At 24.0% G+C, this 18,598-nt stretch overlaps 1 protein-coding gene across 5 annotated transcripts in view; it reads right to left on the reverse strand.

The window, feature by feature from the left end:
* LOC129614982 (sodium- and chloride-dependent GABA transporter ine) overlaps window positions 1–18,598 on the reverse strand; it is a 60,594-nt gene that overhangs the window by 34,217 nt on the left and 7,779 nt on the right. For 4 of the 5 annotated variants that reach the window (XM_055529983.1, XM_055529986.1, XM_055529981.1 and 1 more), the window contains exon 2: window positions 1,428–2,994. In XM_055529983.1, coding sequence (XP_055385958.1) covers window positions 1,428–2,667 — 1,240 coding nt within the window. In that variant the 5' untranslated portion in view covers window positions 2,668–2,994. Of the gene's footprint in view, window positions 1–1,427; window positions 2,995–13,927; window positions 14,040–18,598 lie in introns of those variants that run through there. The other variant, XM_055529984.1, reaches the window with a different exon arrangement.

Below are 18,598 nucleotides of genomic sequence, written 5' to 3' on the forward strand. Positions count from 1 at the left end.
AGAGTTTTCTCATTCTTTAAATTCATTTGATAAAAAATTCTTCTTAATTCCTTTCTTAATTTTTAAATTGTTGCACATAAAACAACCATAAATATAGAAAATTATGACAAATTATAAATGGAAAAATACGCCTGTTTTTTAAATTCAAAATTTAGTCTTAAAACCGGTTTTTTTATATTTTCAATTGTTTTGTAAGATTTTTGTTTTTAATTATAGTGTCTGGAATATCTTGAACCATGCCTTTCAGGTGCGTATAATCAGATTACTTTGAAAGAGGATGGTAAGTTGCGTGTCAGTATAGCGTGTGTGCTATTTTATTGTTTAGAAGAACGGCTTTCCAATATTATAGAAGAAGTTTGTTTAAAATTTAGATTGTTTTTTGTTGTGACTGCAGGCAGTACAAATCTTATCTTCCTACTTAGATAAAAAAAAACACGTAAGTATGCGTCTATCAATTACGAATCTAGTTTGGCATTTATAAAATAAAATTAGTTTCGTTATGACTACATTCATTTAAAGTATAGACCAAACAACTACCAGACTCAACAACTACGTAAATTAAATACTTAAGAACTACGTAAATGGAAAATATGGGAATTTATTTAAAAACAAAGTGTTCAAAAATATGAAAGCGAGGAAAACTTTGTAATACAACTGCAGAATAGATGTTTGAAAAGTTTAATTTTTTCACACCTTTGTTGTTATCTCAGTTGGTAAGGGCGTAAATCTAGAAAAAAAGCAGGTCATCAGTGCGAGTTCAGTTCAAGGGAAAAACAAATTTTTTTATTTTTCTTCTTTGATTCGATTGTTTGGTTATATCGCCAATTTGTTCTGCGTTATTATTACAAAGTGCTTAGGTAATTAAAATCTTCTATTATGAAAATGAACCCAATTGGCTTCAAAATAACTTTTTTTAAGAATCTGTTTAAAACCAATTTACATTTTCGAATTTATGTTATTTCGTTCCTTTTACACGTTCTTACTTTTTAAGGCGATTTTTATACACATATTGTAATTCACATCACTATAGACCTTTTATTTGTGATTTTCCAAGTTTTTTATTTCTTAAAAATTATTTATGATAAATATCAAAATTAATATTTATAGTTTAGGTTTTTACACGAATTGTTTAGATTTTGTATATAAAAGAGTACTTGCGTCAGTATGAGCAATAATTTGCAATAAAATATCGATGGGTCGATGAAATAAACTCTAATACTATTGAAAAATGAGAGCATATCTACAAAAGAATGTGTGCATATTGCAAGTATAGAGAGATGTAAAGCTGAATTTGAATTAATAATACACTTTACATCTTAATACAATGCATTTTATAAATTTAGAATAGACAAGAACAGTTTAAGTTAAAAGTTAATGAAATTAACTAGTTTTAATTCTTTTTAAATTTTATTTTTTTATTAACTTACCCCTATAATTATGCGGTGGTATAATATCGTTATTATTCAGGCTATTTATAAAATTTTCATTATTTTCAATATTACAGCTATCACCAACAATAAATTGTACGCTCGGATGATCAGATGAGGGAGGATGATGATGATCAGTTTTTTGTTTAAATAAATTTATAGCATTTGGTCCAGATAATGTTGAACTTGTTGAATCTGGTACAGATATTGAACTAAGTGATTTTGTATTCGATGATATTAATGAATGTGGAATCCTATTATAACTTGAAGATGATGATGATGATGATGTTGATTTTAATGTTCTTCCAAATGATTTACTTGGTGAAATTGATCTTTCAGCTATAGGAGAATTAGCTGGTATCACAATAAATTTTCGATTTTTCGATGATCTTATTAATTGTTGAGGTTGGTATTGTTGTTGTTGTTGATAATGTTTTTGATATTGATGTTGCAGTTGTTGGTTATATGGCTGAGAATGCTGGTTTTGATAATAATATTGAGGATGATGATGAGGATGAGAATTATTCAATGATTCAGAGTTATTATGATAATGGTGATGATGATGGTGATAATGATGTTGTTGTTGTTGTTGCTGCTGTTGTTGTTGTTGTTGCACTAATTGTGATTGTATATATTTTTGATATAAAATATCCGATGATTCTTTTTCCTCCTGTTGTTCTATTTGGTTTTGTTGTTGAAGTTGTTTTTGATCACCATTTAATATAATTGATTTTTGTATATCAGTTTCGATGAATACATCATTATTTTCGATATTATATAAATTATTAGAACTAATATTAGATTTTAAATCATTATTATTTTTATTATTACAAAAATCTTCAACAAATTGCATTTCATTATTTTCATTACTACTTTTATTATTGCGATGAAAATTTTTTTCATCTGAACTTTCATTATGATTTTCATTATTATCACTTTTATTAATTTTCGTTATTGTTGTTTCATTATAAGCAGAAATATTTTGTATTGTAATAGGCATTTGTACTGTATTAGAGTTGTCAGAGGAATGATATAAAAAGGGTTGACTTTTTGAAAATCCTTTTGAAATCTCACTACTTGTTGTACTAGAAAGTGATTCACCACGTGCTAATGGTGCTGCCGATGTTATTAATGGATATTTTAATTGTGTCGCTGAAATTTGTGTTGGTATAGAGGCTAATGATGTTGTCTTAGTAATAGACACCTGATTTTTTATAATCTCACTGTTATTTTCATTCATTTTTGGTAATATTTTTTTTTTTAATTTTATACTAACTATTTACTTTTAAATTTAGAACTAAATTAGAGCTTTTGTAAAATAATAAAAAAAAATAGAAGAACAATAGCTAATGCAGTGTTTATATTGAATACTTGTATGTAAAACACGTTTATACTTTTTATTTTTTGTTTTAATATTTTTGTTATTAATTATCACATTTTTATGGTTAACTTATTATGCTTTGGATGAGTTTTACAAGAAATTATCACATTTTGTTTTCTCATATTATATTTAGAATATTTCATTCTTTATTTCTTTGGAATATTGGTCGATTTTTGGTATTTGTTACTGAAAATAAAAAATTATTTGTTTGATTAGTTTTTATAGAATTTCAAAACTAGTGGCTGTATTAATTATAACAGTATTTAAATTAAATATATCACAGTTATTATGAAATTATTATTATTAAATTAATAAATTCTTAATTTTATTAAAATTAACTCGAATTAAGATGGTAACCGTTTTCATAGCGAGGCATAACCTTTAAAAATGAATTAAATGTAGAGAGTAATCCAATTGTCACGAAATTTTTAATCATATCTTATCAAATTTCATTTTAAATATTCTCAAAGTAAAATTATATATAAACATATGTGTATATACAAATAATATGATAATTTAAGATTAGAATATTCTTTTTTGTCTGTTAATAAACAATTTTTGTTTTTTTTTTTAAAGTTCACTTACAAATTTATCAATTTCTTTAATAATACAATGTTATCATAATTTATTTATATAAGATAATAATATTGTCAAAAAGATTTCAATTAGGAAGCTATACTTTACAATACAAAATAATATTATAATCAAATAAATAAATTGACCTCATATTATCTATTCATGATATTAATTTTGGTTAATAGTTTTGGTTTATGGTCAACATTTTACAAAATGATAAATTCTATTTTGATTATATGACAGACAATTTGTTCACATTGTAGGCAATTTATAATAATATTAAAGACTTTTTGACAAAAATAAGGTCATAACTTTCATTAATTATATCAGACTTGCGAAAGTGGTATGTTTGTTAAATTTGTGATTTTAATAATTCTGTTTTTATAATAAAATGTTGTTTTCATAACAAGTAAGAGATGAGTTATAGTCCAAACTTATATTTTATAAACTAATTTTAATTTTTAGAAAAAAACACAGATCTGAGAGCAGTCTTACTTATACGAATATTAAAAGAACCAGAATTAGAATTAACTATACGCAACATATTAGTCATCAGCTCATTTCAATCATAATCCATATTGTAATGATAAATATCCATATTGTAATGATAAAAAAGTTCAACCGGTCTTAAACTATACAAACTTTTTTAAAAAGACAAATGATTCAAGCAAAAAAGATGAAACAACATTAACCAAAACAAGTTTATGAATAAAGTTTTTTATTGGTAATTACCCTACCAGAGCCCAATGTTCCCAAATCTATTTAATAGAATAGATTATATTGTTAAGGTGGCAAGTTGACGTGACTCGACCAACTTAATACACGCAATGTGAAATGGGCCGGTAAAGCGCCTAAACCTGATATGCGTTCTCCAATATAGGCCTTGCATATAATAAATAAGATAACGAAAAATAAAGATGTTTCTCAACGAAGAGGTCAGAAAATTGATTTGATTATCTCGTAAAGAAATCTAATCCAGAATTCTACTTATTTATGACCATGTTAATATGGGCGTTATAGTCAACCCTCTGGTCAAGCATGAAACAAAATAAAATTTTATGTTTCCCTGCATTACTTGAATTGAAATTCTGAAAGTTTTTATTCTTTGATGTGATTGATGTTTCATTAGAGTGTATATTTCATTGAGAACGCTTTCTAATTTAAATGGTTAATACTTAATAAAATGATTATAAATATGTTATAATTTCAATTAATTATGTGCAAAAGTGTTAACCACAATACAATAACATAATAATATCATAAAAATTAATCGATTTCTTTAATAAAATCAAGTGACTTTTATTCTCATAAAATTTAAAGAAATTCTTTCTTCCCTAATGAGATACAATATGCATATGTATACTAACACGATGGTTTTGCTATGAAATTCTGCAAATATAAACGTTATTTCCGAAATTAAAGTTTATAAATAAATAAGATATACACATACATATGTTGCTATTTATACTTAACATAATGCAATTTCAAAATCTTTCTAATATGTATTACAACTGCATTAGATATTTGTGCAGTGGTAAATGAATAAAATTTTTACTTATGAAAAAATTGCATATGTTTCGGCGTAATTTTTTTTTATACATAATTCAAAAATAGCTATAATATTTTGCAACAATGTATTTGATTTCACTATAAAATTTTCAAAGTTTTATTGTTCTTTTAATTTATTCCAAGATTTTAATTCTTTTGAATAAAATAATTTTTATGTTAAATAGAAATTTAATGCAAAATTTAAATTTGATTCTGTTTAATATTTATTAACAACAAAATGTAATAATTATGTAAAATAATATTTATAATAGGGTAAAAACACTAAGAATATTTTTAATAAATATTTGAACAAATATTTTAATAATTTTAACAAATCTCAACTTTAAAATATATTACATAACAATAGTTTTAAAATCTTGTTTAAATTATTTATAAATCAGAATTATGTGCCTTGAAATGAAGTTAAAATTTAATGAAAGGAAATTAAGCCTTGTTAAAAAAGAAAACAATTTTCAATTCGTAAATTTCAATAAAGAAAAAGTCATAAAATGTTTGAAATTTCTTTAAGCGATTGTTTTTAGAACAGTGTACTGATAACAAAATTTTGGTCTCGCCTATATATATGCAATTTTCTCATAATATATTTTTTTGTACGCTCATATTATTTACGATGCTTTTAGTAATAAAACAATTTTTCAAAATAAAAAAAAAATTAACACAAAAAGAAAATCACTGTTTTGAAAATCAGTTAATGACTTTTGTAATATTTCTTCAAATATAGATCACAGAATAAATGAATTCGGTCGTAAATAAATAATAAAATTTAAATATAAATTTTGAAAAAATAGGACATGTGATAAGAGCAAAATATCTTCTTGTCAAACTTGCATACGACGTGTTCCATAATTTTATATACATTCATATATTCTTACGAATTAAATAAAAAGTAAATCCATAAGAAAACATAAAAAAAAAATTCAATTACTTTTAATAAAATTCCTTGCTAAATTAAATAAATATTTATAAAAGTAAATAAGCTAAACACATTTTATCTTTTTAATAAATTACAATTATAATCAACTTGGGCTCCAAATACGAAAAAAAAAAAATGAAAATTGTCTTATAAATTATTATGACCTAGAGACACTAAGTGTACTATGATTATAATTATCTTCTATTTACTGACTCAATTTTATACTCATTTATAGTGTTAACAATTTTTTTTTTTTTGTTATCTGATGAATTACGTACATAAAGTAGAATATTTTGAATAGGTAATATGTGAAATTTTTGAAAGATTCAGTTGAAAAATTAAAATATTATCTAATAGAAAATGATTCGAATAAACAGGAAGAAAGTACATATATGTAATAGGAATTTTCAAGTTTTGAATTTAATAATTTCAAAATGTAATTGTACTTTCTTAGAATAGGTTCCAGTATTTATGACAATTTTTCAATATAGTAAAAAATTAAGATTTTGTTCTTATATTACATGAATATGCTAAAATCTTTAAGCGTTTATAGTATGAAAATGGTGTGATACTGTTTCATCGCGAGTTTTTGGTCCTTTAATTAAGTCCATTAAATATATTACTAGAATCAAAATGTAAGAGCAACCGAATAATAGATGACAAGAAATTTATAAATCAAGAAAAAATGTATTGGTACAATTTGATTCTTGTAAACTTGATGCTTGTAAACTTTAAAAATATTTTTTTAATTTTCAAACATGAGTCAAATGAAAATATTAATGGCTGTCACCTAAACTGTATCGGCAATTAGTAAATTAATTTTTTATTGTAAGGCTTTTAGAAAACTTAATTTACGTTATTATTATGATTCGGTAAAATGTCTTTGATTAAATGGAAAATGACAAAAAATTGGCTTAGTTCAAAACTTCGAATATAAATTCACCCACGACTTGGATTAAGATAGAGAATTCTTTTTGAAAAAAAAAACACTTTATTTATTTACTTTTTTTTAGAGTGGCACTACATAGATATAAAAATCTATTGGATAATCCAATAATTTTATACAATGACCAATACAATACAATTTTATACAATGACCGCAGCAACAACATAAAATGAAATTTGACAATATAAAATTTATTAATGACCGCAGTTTTGTTTAAATGTTAAAGTGAAATAAAAAATATTTTAAGATTATTTTGCAAGTTTCTTGAAATTTTATCTGACTTGGGAAAACCACTGTAAAATTGAATTCAAAAATTTAATATTGTCAAAATTTTCAATAACATTTTTCAAAATAATTTTAATTGATTTTATTAATTTATTTCGCTTCACTAAAATGGTACCTTCAAAAAAAAACTTAAAAACTTAAGTGTCAATAAATTTTTATTTCGTGTATAAAACGGAAATTTCGAAAAAATCAAAATTTTAATGACTTAATTTTAAATTTATAATTAAAATTTTAATTTTATTATATGATCGACACTTAATAAAAATCGTAAAAATCAAAATATAATTTATAATCATTAAAAAATTATGAAAAATTAAAGTTGTTCAATGCATTAAAAGATTATGAAAATTACGTATAATTTTGTTTATGTAGCCGTACGAACGTATGTTCGAAGGGTATTATAAATTTGCAGTTAGTAACGCTAAGCAATAATGATCTAAGATTAGACATTGAGCAATTTTTTTGATTCTGAATCAATTTCTGAAACAATTTAAACATGTCTGTCTGTATGTCAATCCCGGAGCCCTATTTTAATTGAATGCGATCGAATCAGTGCTGTGAAAGTTATTGTCCTATATCTCAGCAAATATCAAAGCAAATATATTATTGGGGTTGGTATGTGTTGAAATTTCTCCGAAATTACATTCTGTCCGATTGGATATTCGAAGGGTATTATAAATTCGTCACTCCTTTTGAAAATATTTGTAAAAAAAAACCAGCGTAATTAAAATCATTGTCTGCCCCATAGTTAGCTATGCAATAATTTTTCGCCTAAAGAATAACAAGTTCGTAAGGGCGTCGCAGAGTTAACATGATCAACTCAATTTTTTTTTGGAAAATAAAATCAATTTATAATTATAATTCTCTTTTATGTTAATCCATTACAAGTGGTAATAAAATTAGAAATTATTTTATTTGACAACGAAAATACCACTTAAATTTTAATTCTTTTTTTAATATTAGAAGATTGTGAAACTTCGCCTTTTATAGCATGATAATTACAAATACTTATTATTACCTATTGTAAAATTTTTCCGAAATTATGAAAAAGAGTCTATGCAAACTAATTTTAAACTTGAAGAAATTTAATAAACTTTTATGTTGCGAGATGCCACTAAAAACGAAAAAACTGATTCTTAATAAAAATCCCTGACGTTCTAGTATCCAATAAAACAGAAATGTGAAGTTAAGAGATAAAAGTTGAAAATCAGATCATTATCTCGGATGATTCGGATACTCAAACCATTATCAAAATCACGGCAAATTTATTTTCGAAATGTGAAACACAATACTTCCTTTATTGCGTATATCGTATACTGTTTGTATTAATACCGGTAGGCATACACATGTTTTTTGTTTTAAAAAATTCGAAATATGCCTAAATGTCTTTTTTTTATAGAAATATTGCTTTATTAATCTTTATTGCTTTTAAAATATTAGAAATAATTTGGGGTTCTAAACAATAAAACTCAATTAAATTAATAACAAATCGCTAATTAATTGATAAACTGGAGTATTTTTAAATCATATGACGACGAATACAAATTGTAAATGATAAATTAAAATATTCATGAAATTGTAGTGGAGTGTACGCCTTGTATGGTAAATGTGGTTTTCTATTCAGTTCATAGGATCTATCTGGATGCGTTTGTAAATTTTCATCCTAATATATGAATTATCACCATTATATTTGTTAAGCTATAACGTAAGAGGCATAATTAATTGAATTAGATGTGGGCTTTAATTAGGTATCACACTGTTTTTTAACCCTATAATTACGAGAAACAACGTAATATTTCTCATCATAATAATTAAAAATTTAATATTATTAAAGATTATTTCTTTGTACGAAAGAATTCTTAAGGCATATACTCACAATTAGCCTGATTAACAATATTAAGTTTATTGCTTGCTCATATCCTGAATTTATTCCATATTTAGTTAAATCGAGACGATGAGAATCCAAAATGCTTTAGAAAACCTTTTTCTTTTTTATGTTCTCTTTTAAGTGATTGTTTGTTTAAATTATTTCACTTTCATGTAGACTGAGAAAATTTTTTAATTAAGAAATCTTTTAAGAAAATCTCTTAATTGAATAGAAAAATTTTTGTTCTCAGTTTGCGATATTTTCAATTTTCAAAAATTTTATAAGTTATTTTGAAAAATATATTCAGCAATTACAATTATTTTGTAAATTAACAACACGATTGTGAATATACAAGTACTCTCATGATCAACCAAATATCAATCTTTTAATAAAGATTCTAACGAATTATGACTATCTAAAATCTAAATAGATTATCCGCATAACAACTATAATGATACACAAAACATACATATACATACAGACTTGAATATAATTCAGATTTATGCGCATATGATGATGCTATTTAATTTTTTCTTCTTGTTTTCATCTTGAACTTTAAATTAGTTTATTGTTTAGTGTATTGTTATTGGGTAATGATATAAACGACTAATTTAAATATAAACAAAAATTACTTGAGTCTGGATCATAAATTTTCGCTTTATAAAAAAAATTTGATTTAGTCAACGACACAATCGATGGCAAAATATTTTTTATAAAATTGTCCATAACCACTTTCAATTTTAAACGGACCGACCTTGTTAGTTTTTAATTAACATATAAAAATGAAAATCTGAATTCTTAATAGAATCTCATTATAAACCATCTAAATTCTCTAGAAAGTTCATTAGTTAGTTCCTGAGGTAAACAGAAAAGAATTTTAAAAGAAATGGCATTAATTAGTTTCTTAGAGATGGTAAAAAATATGAAATGTGCATCTAGTAAAATTTCGGAAATTGATATTTTACCAGTCCAAGTTTTTCTAAAAAACAATCACTGATTTAGCAACCTAAGTTGAAATATTCCGGTTCAAAAAATTGGTCCATTATTTCTTTCTGTATGCAAATCAAATTTCATCAAAATTAGTTTAGCCGAAATTTGAATACACGTGCATTTATTGAGAGACCGGTAGACTTACATCTCGCTAAAAATAGTTCTTTTTTGCTTTCTTGAACATGCGACATGCGAAATTTGGTGCCATAACATAATCCTTCTTATTGTATACAAAGTGATCCGTAAAATAGAATTGATATTAAAAATTTTTTTCCAAAAAAGCATTAGCAAAATATACAGAATCGTTGCCATGCGATTTACTCTTCCCTATTCTTTCACCTTTTTCAAATTTATAGATTGGGTGAATTAAAAATATGACGTTTATACTGCTTTGCAACCTTTTTATTGAACATATCGCGTTTAAGGAGTTTGATTTTGTTGAATTTTGTAAAAACTGTAACTTTTACTAACAAAATCTGCTTGCGGTTATTCAATTTATAGTCCTGTTAAACGCTTTAATTGAATCAGATTAACCAGAATAAGTTTACCTTTTAAAAACTAAGCATGTGAACTTCTTTTACAAATCTTCTTAAATTATTAAACAGTTTACATTAATATACAGCTTTTTTATGGTTCTCCCAATTTTTTTAATTTTTACATAATTATTTCACTTTACTTTTTTCAACTTTCAAGTCACTTTTTTCTTTAAGTAGAGCTATTTCAGTGTCTTAATTTCTAACATTAAATTTTTGGCAAATTATTTAACCGTAAGTAAGGCGTTCTGTGAAAGTACTTAATACTTTTCGGAGTCTTTAAAAAAACAAATACAAATCAGTATTTTAGTGCAAAGCCCATATCGTGGTAAGAAAAATTTAATTTGATTTAACAAATTTTATGATGATACAAAGTGTTTTCGAGTGCTATTGTAAAGAGTACAAAAACTGACTGATCTGTTGATAACTGGACAAAGTAAATACACTCTTTTTACAATTTTTAATTACGATTTGAAAAAAACAAATATTGTTGCCATACTAAGTCTTGTAGAATTTTCAACTCACCGATTTTAAAACACCCGTATACATTGTATATGCAAAACTAGATCAATCTGATTAAAACGATGGTTTATGATTTGAAAAAAAATTATGACATTTATTACAATCTTGTTGATTCAACGATACAATAATTTTAAATTGAAACGATTTCTAATTGGGGCTTAATTTAATATTCCTAGAAAGTTTAAAAATTTAATAAAATAGGGTATAAATCGATTTGTTTTAAAATTCTGATTAGAAAATAGCAAAAAGAAAGAAATGATTTTATCTTTTTTTTTTAATTTATTTCAATTTTCATTATTAAATTTCATATTTTTGATTAGATTAAAATTTTTCTAGTGAATTTTTTAACTCAATTAATATTTCGAGTTTTTGTGAAGAATTATGTCTGTGTGTGTGAGTATGGCTATTTATGCTAAAATTTTCATATTTCTCTTCCTTCAATGAAAAGATCAATTTTTTCAATGCTATTAAAAAAATCTATATGTGAATATGTGAAAATTTTGAGAAGTAACATGAGTAAAAAGTTTTTGTAACAATTTAAGAATCTTCTTTTGGGAGGATGAAAAATAAAAATTAATTTCAATTTTTAGCCTTAATAATAAGTTTTATAGACTTAAAGATTTGTTTGACCGTACTTCTTTTCGTTAGATCATATTGCTTCTATTATAATTGTTATAGAGACATTGTTTACACATTGCGCTTACTGAAAAGCTAATGTCTATAGAATTACATGCCGTTTCATAAAACATGACACATAAAGTAAAATACCTACCGCCTATAAGATGTCATTTGTATTATTTATAGCCGTTATATAAAAGTGTCTGACTCGCCATAAGCATCTAGTTGAAAAGCAATTACACTAATTATATAGCTAACTTTCTTTAAATTTCTTTTTTTTGGGATTGTAAGTTCAGTATAGCTAAAATCATTTTATATTTTTATATAGGTAGCCTATAGTAAGCTCAACAAAATACAATTTGAAGTTGAGGCTCATTTGAAAAAAAAAAGATTTTTGAATCTAAGACATCACTATATGCAATTAAGATCCAGTGTGTCAGATCTAGTTATAACTATATTAGAGACTGAAAATTCTGTGTGTTTGTAAAATATTGTTAAAAATTAAATTATTTTTTATGAATGTGCACACGTGCAAATATGTTTCTTTATAGCTTAAATAATTTTTTAAAGATTATAATAATTTTAAAACTAGTTTTTCTTCATAATTCTTTAATCTAATTGCATATTACTTATATGAAACTTACTTAATTACCTGTTAATGATATTAAAATAATTATATTCACCACAGTGTGCGTATATCACAGTGTATGTAGAACGTATGTATATAGAAATAAGTATATATTCTAACAAATTTTATGGTTTTGAACAGGTGATAAAAAAATTAATTTTAAAGAATTAAACACGTGTCTGATTACATAATATTTAATTGTCAATATGGTACAAATCCTATACAATTTGCTATAAATACTACAGATATATTAATATTTTATTACTATATAATTATATAAAAAAAACCTCAGAAAAAGAATATTGTAAATTAATACAGAAGCAATTTCGATTAACATTAATTAGTTTTATTTTACATTATTTGTACTTAAAGTAACTTCTATGCACAATAAGATTGTGAATTGCTAGTAAAAAATTGGTTGTAACTTATACACCTACATATATATAAAAATTGAAATCAATATACGATTTTCAATACTATTAACAGGTGTTTAATAATCCATTACTATCATTTTCTATGTAAAGATTATTTTTTTTAATTAATTTTTAATTTATATTTAGTAATAAAAATGAATAAATCGCGTAACCATTTAAATTTTAATTGAAATGCAATAAATTTTAATTAAAATTCGTGGAAACTTTTATCATACCTTTCGTTAAAATTTTAAGTGTAACGTATAGGAAAGAGTAAAAGTTTTGAATTTTAAATAAAACATGAACTTCTTATTTAATTAAAAAAATTAAACAATCTACGGTTAAATGACATTACTTAAAACAAAAGGGAAAATTTCTAAAATTCCACAAATAATGTAGGTATTTCTAAATATTTCTACAGTTTTTTATAATTGCAGTTATACTTTTCAAATTAACGCAATTACTCAGCATAATGCCTATGAAATTTGCTATTTTTGAATTTAAACTCGAACACTTAGCGCTTATAAGTACATATTCATTTGTGATGTATTTTACCAATTAATTGACAAAAATATAACATTTAAGTTTAGAATTAATTTTTCTATTCAGTTGTTGCTGTATAAAAATCTATTATAATATTAATTGTGCTTGTATTTTGAAACTCAGTTTTAGAACGGATCAGCAGATCTATTACACCAAAATGATGGTATTAATTATGAAAGGTGTGACAAAAATTTTAATTTATAAATAGCACACTTTTAATTAGTGTACTCTTTCAACTTATTAGAAATGGTCACTTTGAAAAAATTGTGATAAAATGATAAAGATTTTTTGAAATTTCTTTTGAGATTTTGTTTAAAAAAAAAATTAAACTTCAATTTTTTGATTGAATAAAATAATTTTTTTCCAGAAGTAAGTGGACATTTTTTTTTTTTGTTAATAAACATCCAAACCCAATAATTAGTGTCTAAATTCATTTGAATCCATTCCAGTTACGATACTATACCAAATTTCTGACTGATTGGCGGTGATTTATTTTTTCATAAATTTTAAAGTATTTTCGTTGCAATTTACAAATGTTACATTCATTTTAGCCATGAACGTATTCTGCTAAAATTATGGAGGAGTTTAAAATTTTCTTAGTTTTCAAAATTTTCTAAATGTTATACTTCGACACTTTTGCACGAATGTTGAAATTACATGTTTTTAATAAGTATACACAAAATATGTAAAATTAATTATAAATAACGTAGGCTTACCAATTTGTTTTACTTAAAAAAAATCCACGTTTTCATCTTTCAAATCCAAATTATTAAAAATTCTTTTGCTGCAGAATTTTAATCTAAAAAATAATTTTACGCCAATCTTTTTTTAGCACAAATCTTTTACACAAAGCAAAATTGAAAATTGTCATTCATTTAATACAAAAACAAATTTACAACTGAAATCAAAAAATTGTTCCAACTTAATTTTTTTTTATTTAAGGTTATGTACAATTTGAAATTTTATATTTAAAATTTAAGATTCACGTTTTGCAATCAAACGTTAAATTGAAAAATAATATTCTTACTTTAGATTATATTACAAATGAATTATACATATGCATATACATGTATGTAAGTATATATACAAATTTTGATACGAAATGAAATTTTATTAATTTAAAATTGAAAATGACAAAGAATATTCAACTTAACCCCACAGTGTCTAACCCTATAGTATATATATACGAACTTTAAATCAAGACTACGAGTATCTTAGATATTACAAAAAATCTTTTAAAGGGTTTTTGATTAAAGGCAATTTTGGATTCTTCTAATTGAAATTCTTAATTCTAGAACCATCCAACCAACTATTGTTAGTACAACTAGCTGGTATCGTGATCTGGCACTAGAACAAATAAATAATTTCTATAAATATTTTTATTATAATTATGCATATAAAATTTTGCGTTAAACCTTTTTCTAATATTCTTAATTATATATTTACATACATATACATACTCAACATTAAATAATTTATGAGTTTTATAATTAATTTTAAGAAATAAATTTTTAATTTTTCTAATTTTAAAGGTTTAACTCCAAGGTTAAACTTCATCAATATAATTGTTTACTCAGATGTTAATTTACTTATCCCATAATTTTTAATTAAACTTGGAAAATTTATACATAATATTTAATTAACAATTTTTTATTAAAAAGTGAAAGTACATAGAATTCTTAAATCTACATAAAAGATACAATGTTTGTAAAAGGTACGATTTTCAATTTACTTGTATTGCTACTGAACTTATTGAAATTACATATATAAATAATATTAACTACAATAAGCCCGTCACTTACCTAGTAAGCTAAATGACGAAAGAAACTGGTTCGGGTATCTACAATATCATGAACCAGTCCTATGCTCGTCCCAGGAGCGAAGTAGGACAAAAAGGAATAAAATTATTTTTAAATTCGAATTGTTGCCCTACGCAAAAATGACGCTTAAAGTCGTTTAATAATACTTTATAGGACAAACATAAAATTCATTGTTTTTGAAATTTATAGACTCAAGTATAGTTTATAAGTGGCATTACATTTCTATACAAATCTCTCAAGGCATAAAATTATTTTGGAATGGATGTTTGTTTAATTTACTTTAACATAATTCATTGTTGCTAGTTAATCAAATCTTTATAAAATAATTGAATCAATGTTTGATTTAAGAGATCCAAATTTTTCAGAACTTTAACTTCTCTTGGCTTAGAACTTTAAATTCTCTTGTAGCAAGCATATTTTAAAGTGCATCAATAAATTTCGCTAAGATTTCATTTTTTTTCACATTTAAAGCTCTTGGTTTTATACTTTCTTTTCTTTTAGAGAAGCAACAGCATTCCTCTACAATAAAACGCAATTATTATATTATTATTCAATTTAATTTAATTTAAAATATTTGATCCTTTTTTACTTAGAATTTTCCAAAACAAATCAGAAATTATACAAAATTTCATAATTTGTGCATTTACGTCTCATATTCTGTGAGATAAATTAAATTTATAATTAAAATACATCGAAAAACACTGCGTCCTTCAATACTGTAAGCCTGGCTTCATATTGACTGCTTGTGACCAGTTCATAAGTGGTATTTAAAATTAAAATTTTTGCTTTAGTTTTCTCTATATCATAATTGCAATAACACTGAATAACCAACCTAATGCTGTAATTCGCACTTATAATTTAAGTACTAAAATAATTCTACATTGCATTTCTGATGTCATGGTTTTTCTCAGATTTTCCATTAAAGCTTTTATAGAAAGATAATCAAGTTTTAATTTTTGTGCATACTTTCCTTAATTCTTAAAAATTGTGAAAAAAACTGAAATTACAAATTTATTTACAAGATAAATTAGTTTTTTACACTCTCAAATACCGTAATGTTCAATTCAAATCTATATATGCACATATGTACATAAGTACTAAATTTTTTTTTAAACTGAGTTATACAGAAAAATGACAAAAGTTTCAATTCATTTTTGGTACATTTTCAATGAAATTTTTGGAGTACTTATTTATCCTTTTAGTTTTATTCTGCCCATTCGTCTGTGGGTTTGCTTGCGTGGGTTTTTTGGAAAACAAAATTGAAAAGGATTTCAATTTACGGCAACTTACTATTTCTTTGAAACTGAAAAGTTTTCTGAATTTTCATTAAAACAAGAAACTAATGTGTGTTCCCACAAATATATAAAAAATCACTATAATTAACCGGATTTCGTCAATTAGGTGTTAAGTTCGATGACCATTATCTTAATGACTTTTTTATTTTCATCCGAAAAGTATGCAATATGGGACCATATATGTAGTGTTTATTCTACTAAAATATTGTAAGAAAAATATCACTATTTTAAAGAAATTTTTAAACAAACTTCACGGTTTAAGCGAAATGTGCTACTTTACAAACCATTTGTTTGATCAACGTTTACTTAAGTAATAAAAAGTTAATTGACTAACAAAGTTAATTAAAACTATATAGTTAATTAATATCTGTAATAAGTTAAATAAAAGACTTGTAATAATAATTTATATAGTAGACAATATGAACATAAAGATGTTTTTAATATGAAAATAACATATGCGATAAAATTATTATTTATTTGTGTGTGTATACAGAGTGTTTGAAAATTTAATTTCATTTAAATATTAAGTTAACATGCTAAGATACATTAAACGGTAAACGTTTTATTTGAAAAATATATTAATACAACTTTGTAATAAAAATATGGGGTGCTGTAAACATATTGTTATTTTAAGTCAAATTTTTAATATTTTATAGGAAATGTGCCAATAAATCAATAGATCTTTGCATACTAAATAATATTTTGTTTCCGAATTTTTTATAAAAATATTTTAAGTATTAATGATTATAGCCCATCGAATACTTGCACAACGTTCTTGTAATTATTATAAATGTAATACGAGTAAATTCTTAGACCTAGATGCCTTAAGATACAGTATATTCACAATCTATGCTTAATGTAGTAGAAATTTGTAAATCTAAAAATAAATTCTTATTTTCTTGCTTTTGAAGAACCCTATTAAGCACATTGTTACAAAGTTTTGTCAAACTCGGCTTATTTGAAATAATCAATGATTAATACAAAATATTCCAAAATTAATAAACTGCAATGTGAGAGGACTCAACCTCATTATTTAATTCCCTTGACTTATTGTGACATTCTTTTACTTCTTAATTATTATAAGTAAAATTAAAAAAAATAAATTTTATTTTAAAGTCTGATTACTAAAATGTACTTCTGATGTCAAATGTCAACTACACTTGGGTGATCTTTTAAGTGAAAACATTTTCAAAATCAATGAAACCCTAAGAACCTTTAACTTAATTTACTTTGCTTACAATTACTGTAAGCTGATTAAATCATAAAATTTTATTTTATGTTTGTCTCATTGAAATTTCAATAATCAGTAGTAAATTTTTATGTGTATTTCAATAGTAAAAGTTCAATAAAAATTATTGAAAAAATAATTGATAAAATTGATAACAACAAAGAGGGCAAAAAAAAATTCGCAATGAGCAATAATTGAAATTATGATTGAATTTTGATTTATTTGATTCATCTAGCTTCGTTTTAAATTACTTCAATAAAAGTGCGATAACGCGTTCAAATATTTTTAACTTTCACTGCATTTATTTATTAATAAGTGTATAAGTATGTGTTTAATGAAAACATACGAGTATAAAATGAAAAGTGATTTATTATTATTTTCTATAGTGTTTTCCGCCTTTAATATACTTAATATAATTATGATAAAATAATGTTATAAAATCAAACTGATTCAAATTAAAATTTATGACAGAATGTCATAAAAATTTATCATTTTTAACTGTAAAAATTTAAACTGATTAAATGTCATATCAAAAATTACTAGAAAATTTTGTTAATATAATATGAAATTGAAGTATTTTTTTATCTTTTTAAAATAAGATTGACCATATAATTTCAAAATAAATCAATTTTCGGCTACAACAATGAAATTTTATTTGGCTGACAGTGAAAGATTACAAATTTATTATTTTATTTATGTACGTATGCATAAACAGTAAACAATATCGGAAATGTTAAATTTTCCTTATATAAAATTTATGACATTTAATAATAATTTGATTGCATTTGGAATATGATTGTTCGTTATCACAATACGTCATGAATTATTTGAGCTACCAACTTGAGTACACTAGATTTTGCTTGGTTAAGCTATTAAAATATTTAAATATTGTGTCATTTTTAATTTGTAAACCAATTTATGCTCTGTGAAAGCATGTAGTCTGTAACTGGGTCAGAATTTTTGAGGTCAATCGTCTAAATATAATAAAAAGATGGGTATAATCACAAACTAATCAAAAATGTGCATCAATGCAGCGGCGATGCA

Source organism: Condylostylus longicornis, unplaced genomic scaffold (assembly GCF_029603195.1).
Source record: "Condylostylus longicornis isolate FDR11 unplaced genomic scaffold, ASM2960319v2 ptg000135l, whole genome shotgun sequence".
Taxonomy (NCBI): Eukaryota; Metazoa; Arthropoda; class Insecta; order Diptera; family Dolichopodidae; genus Condylostylus; species Condylostylus longicornis.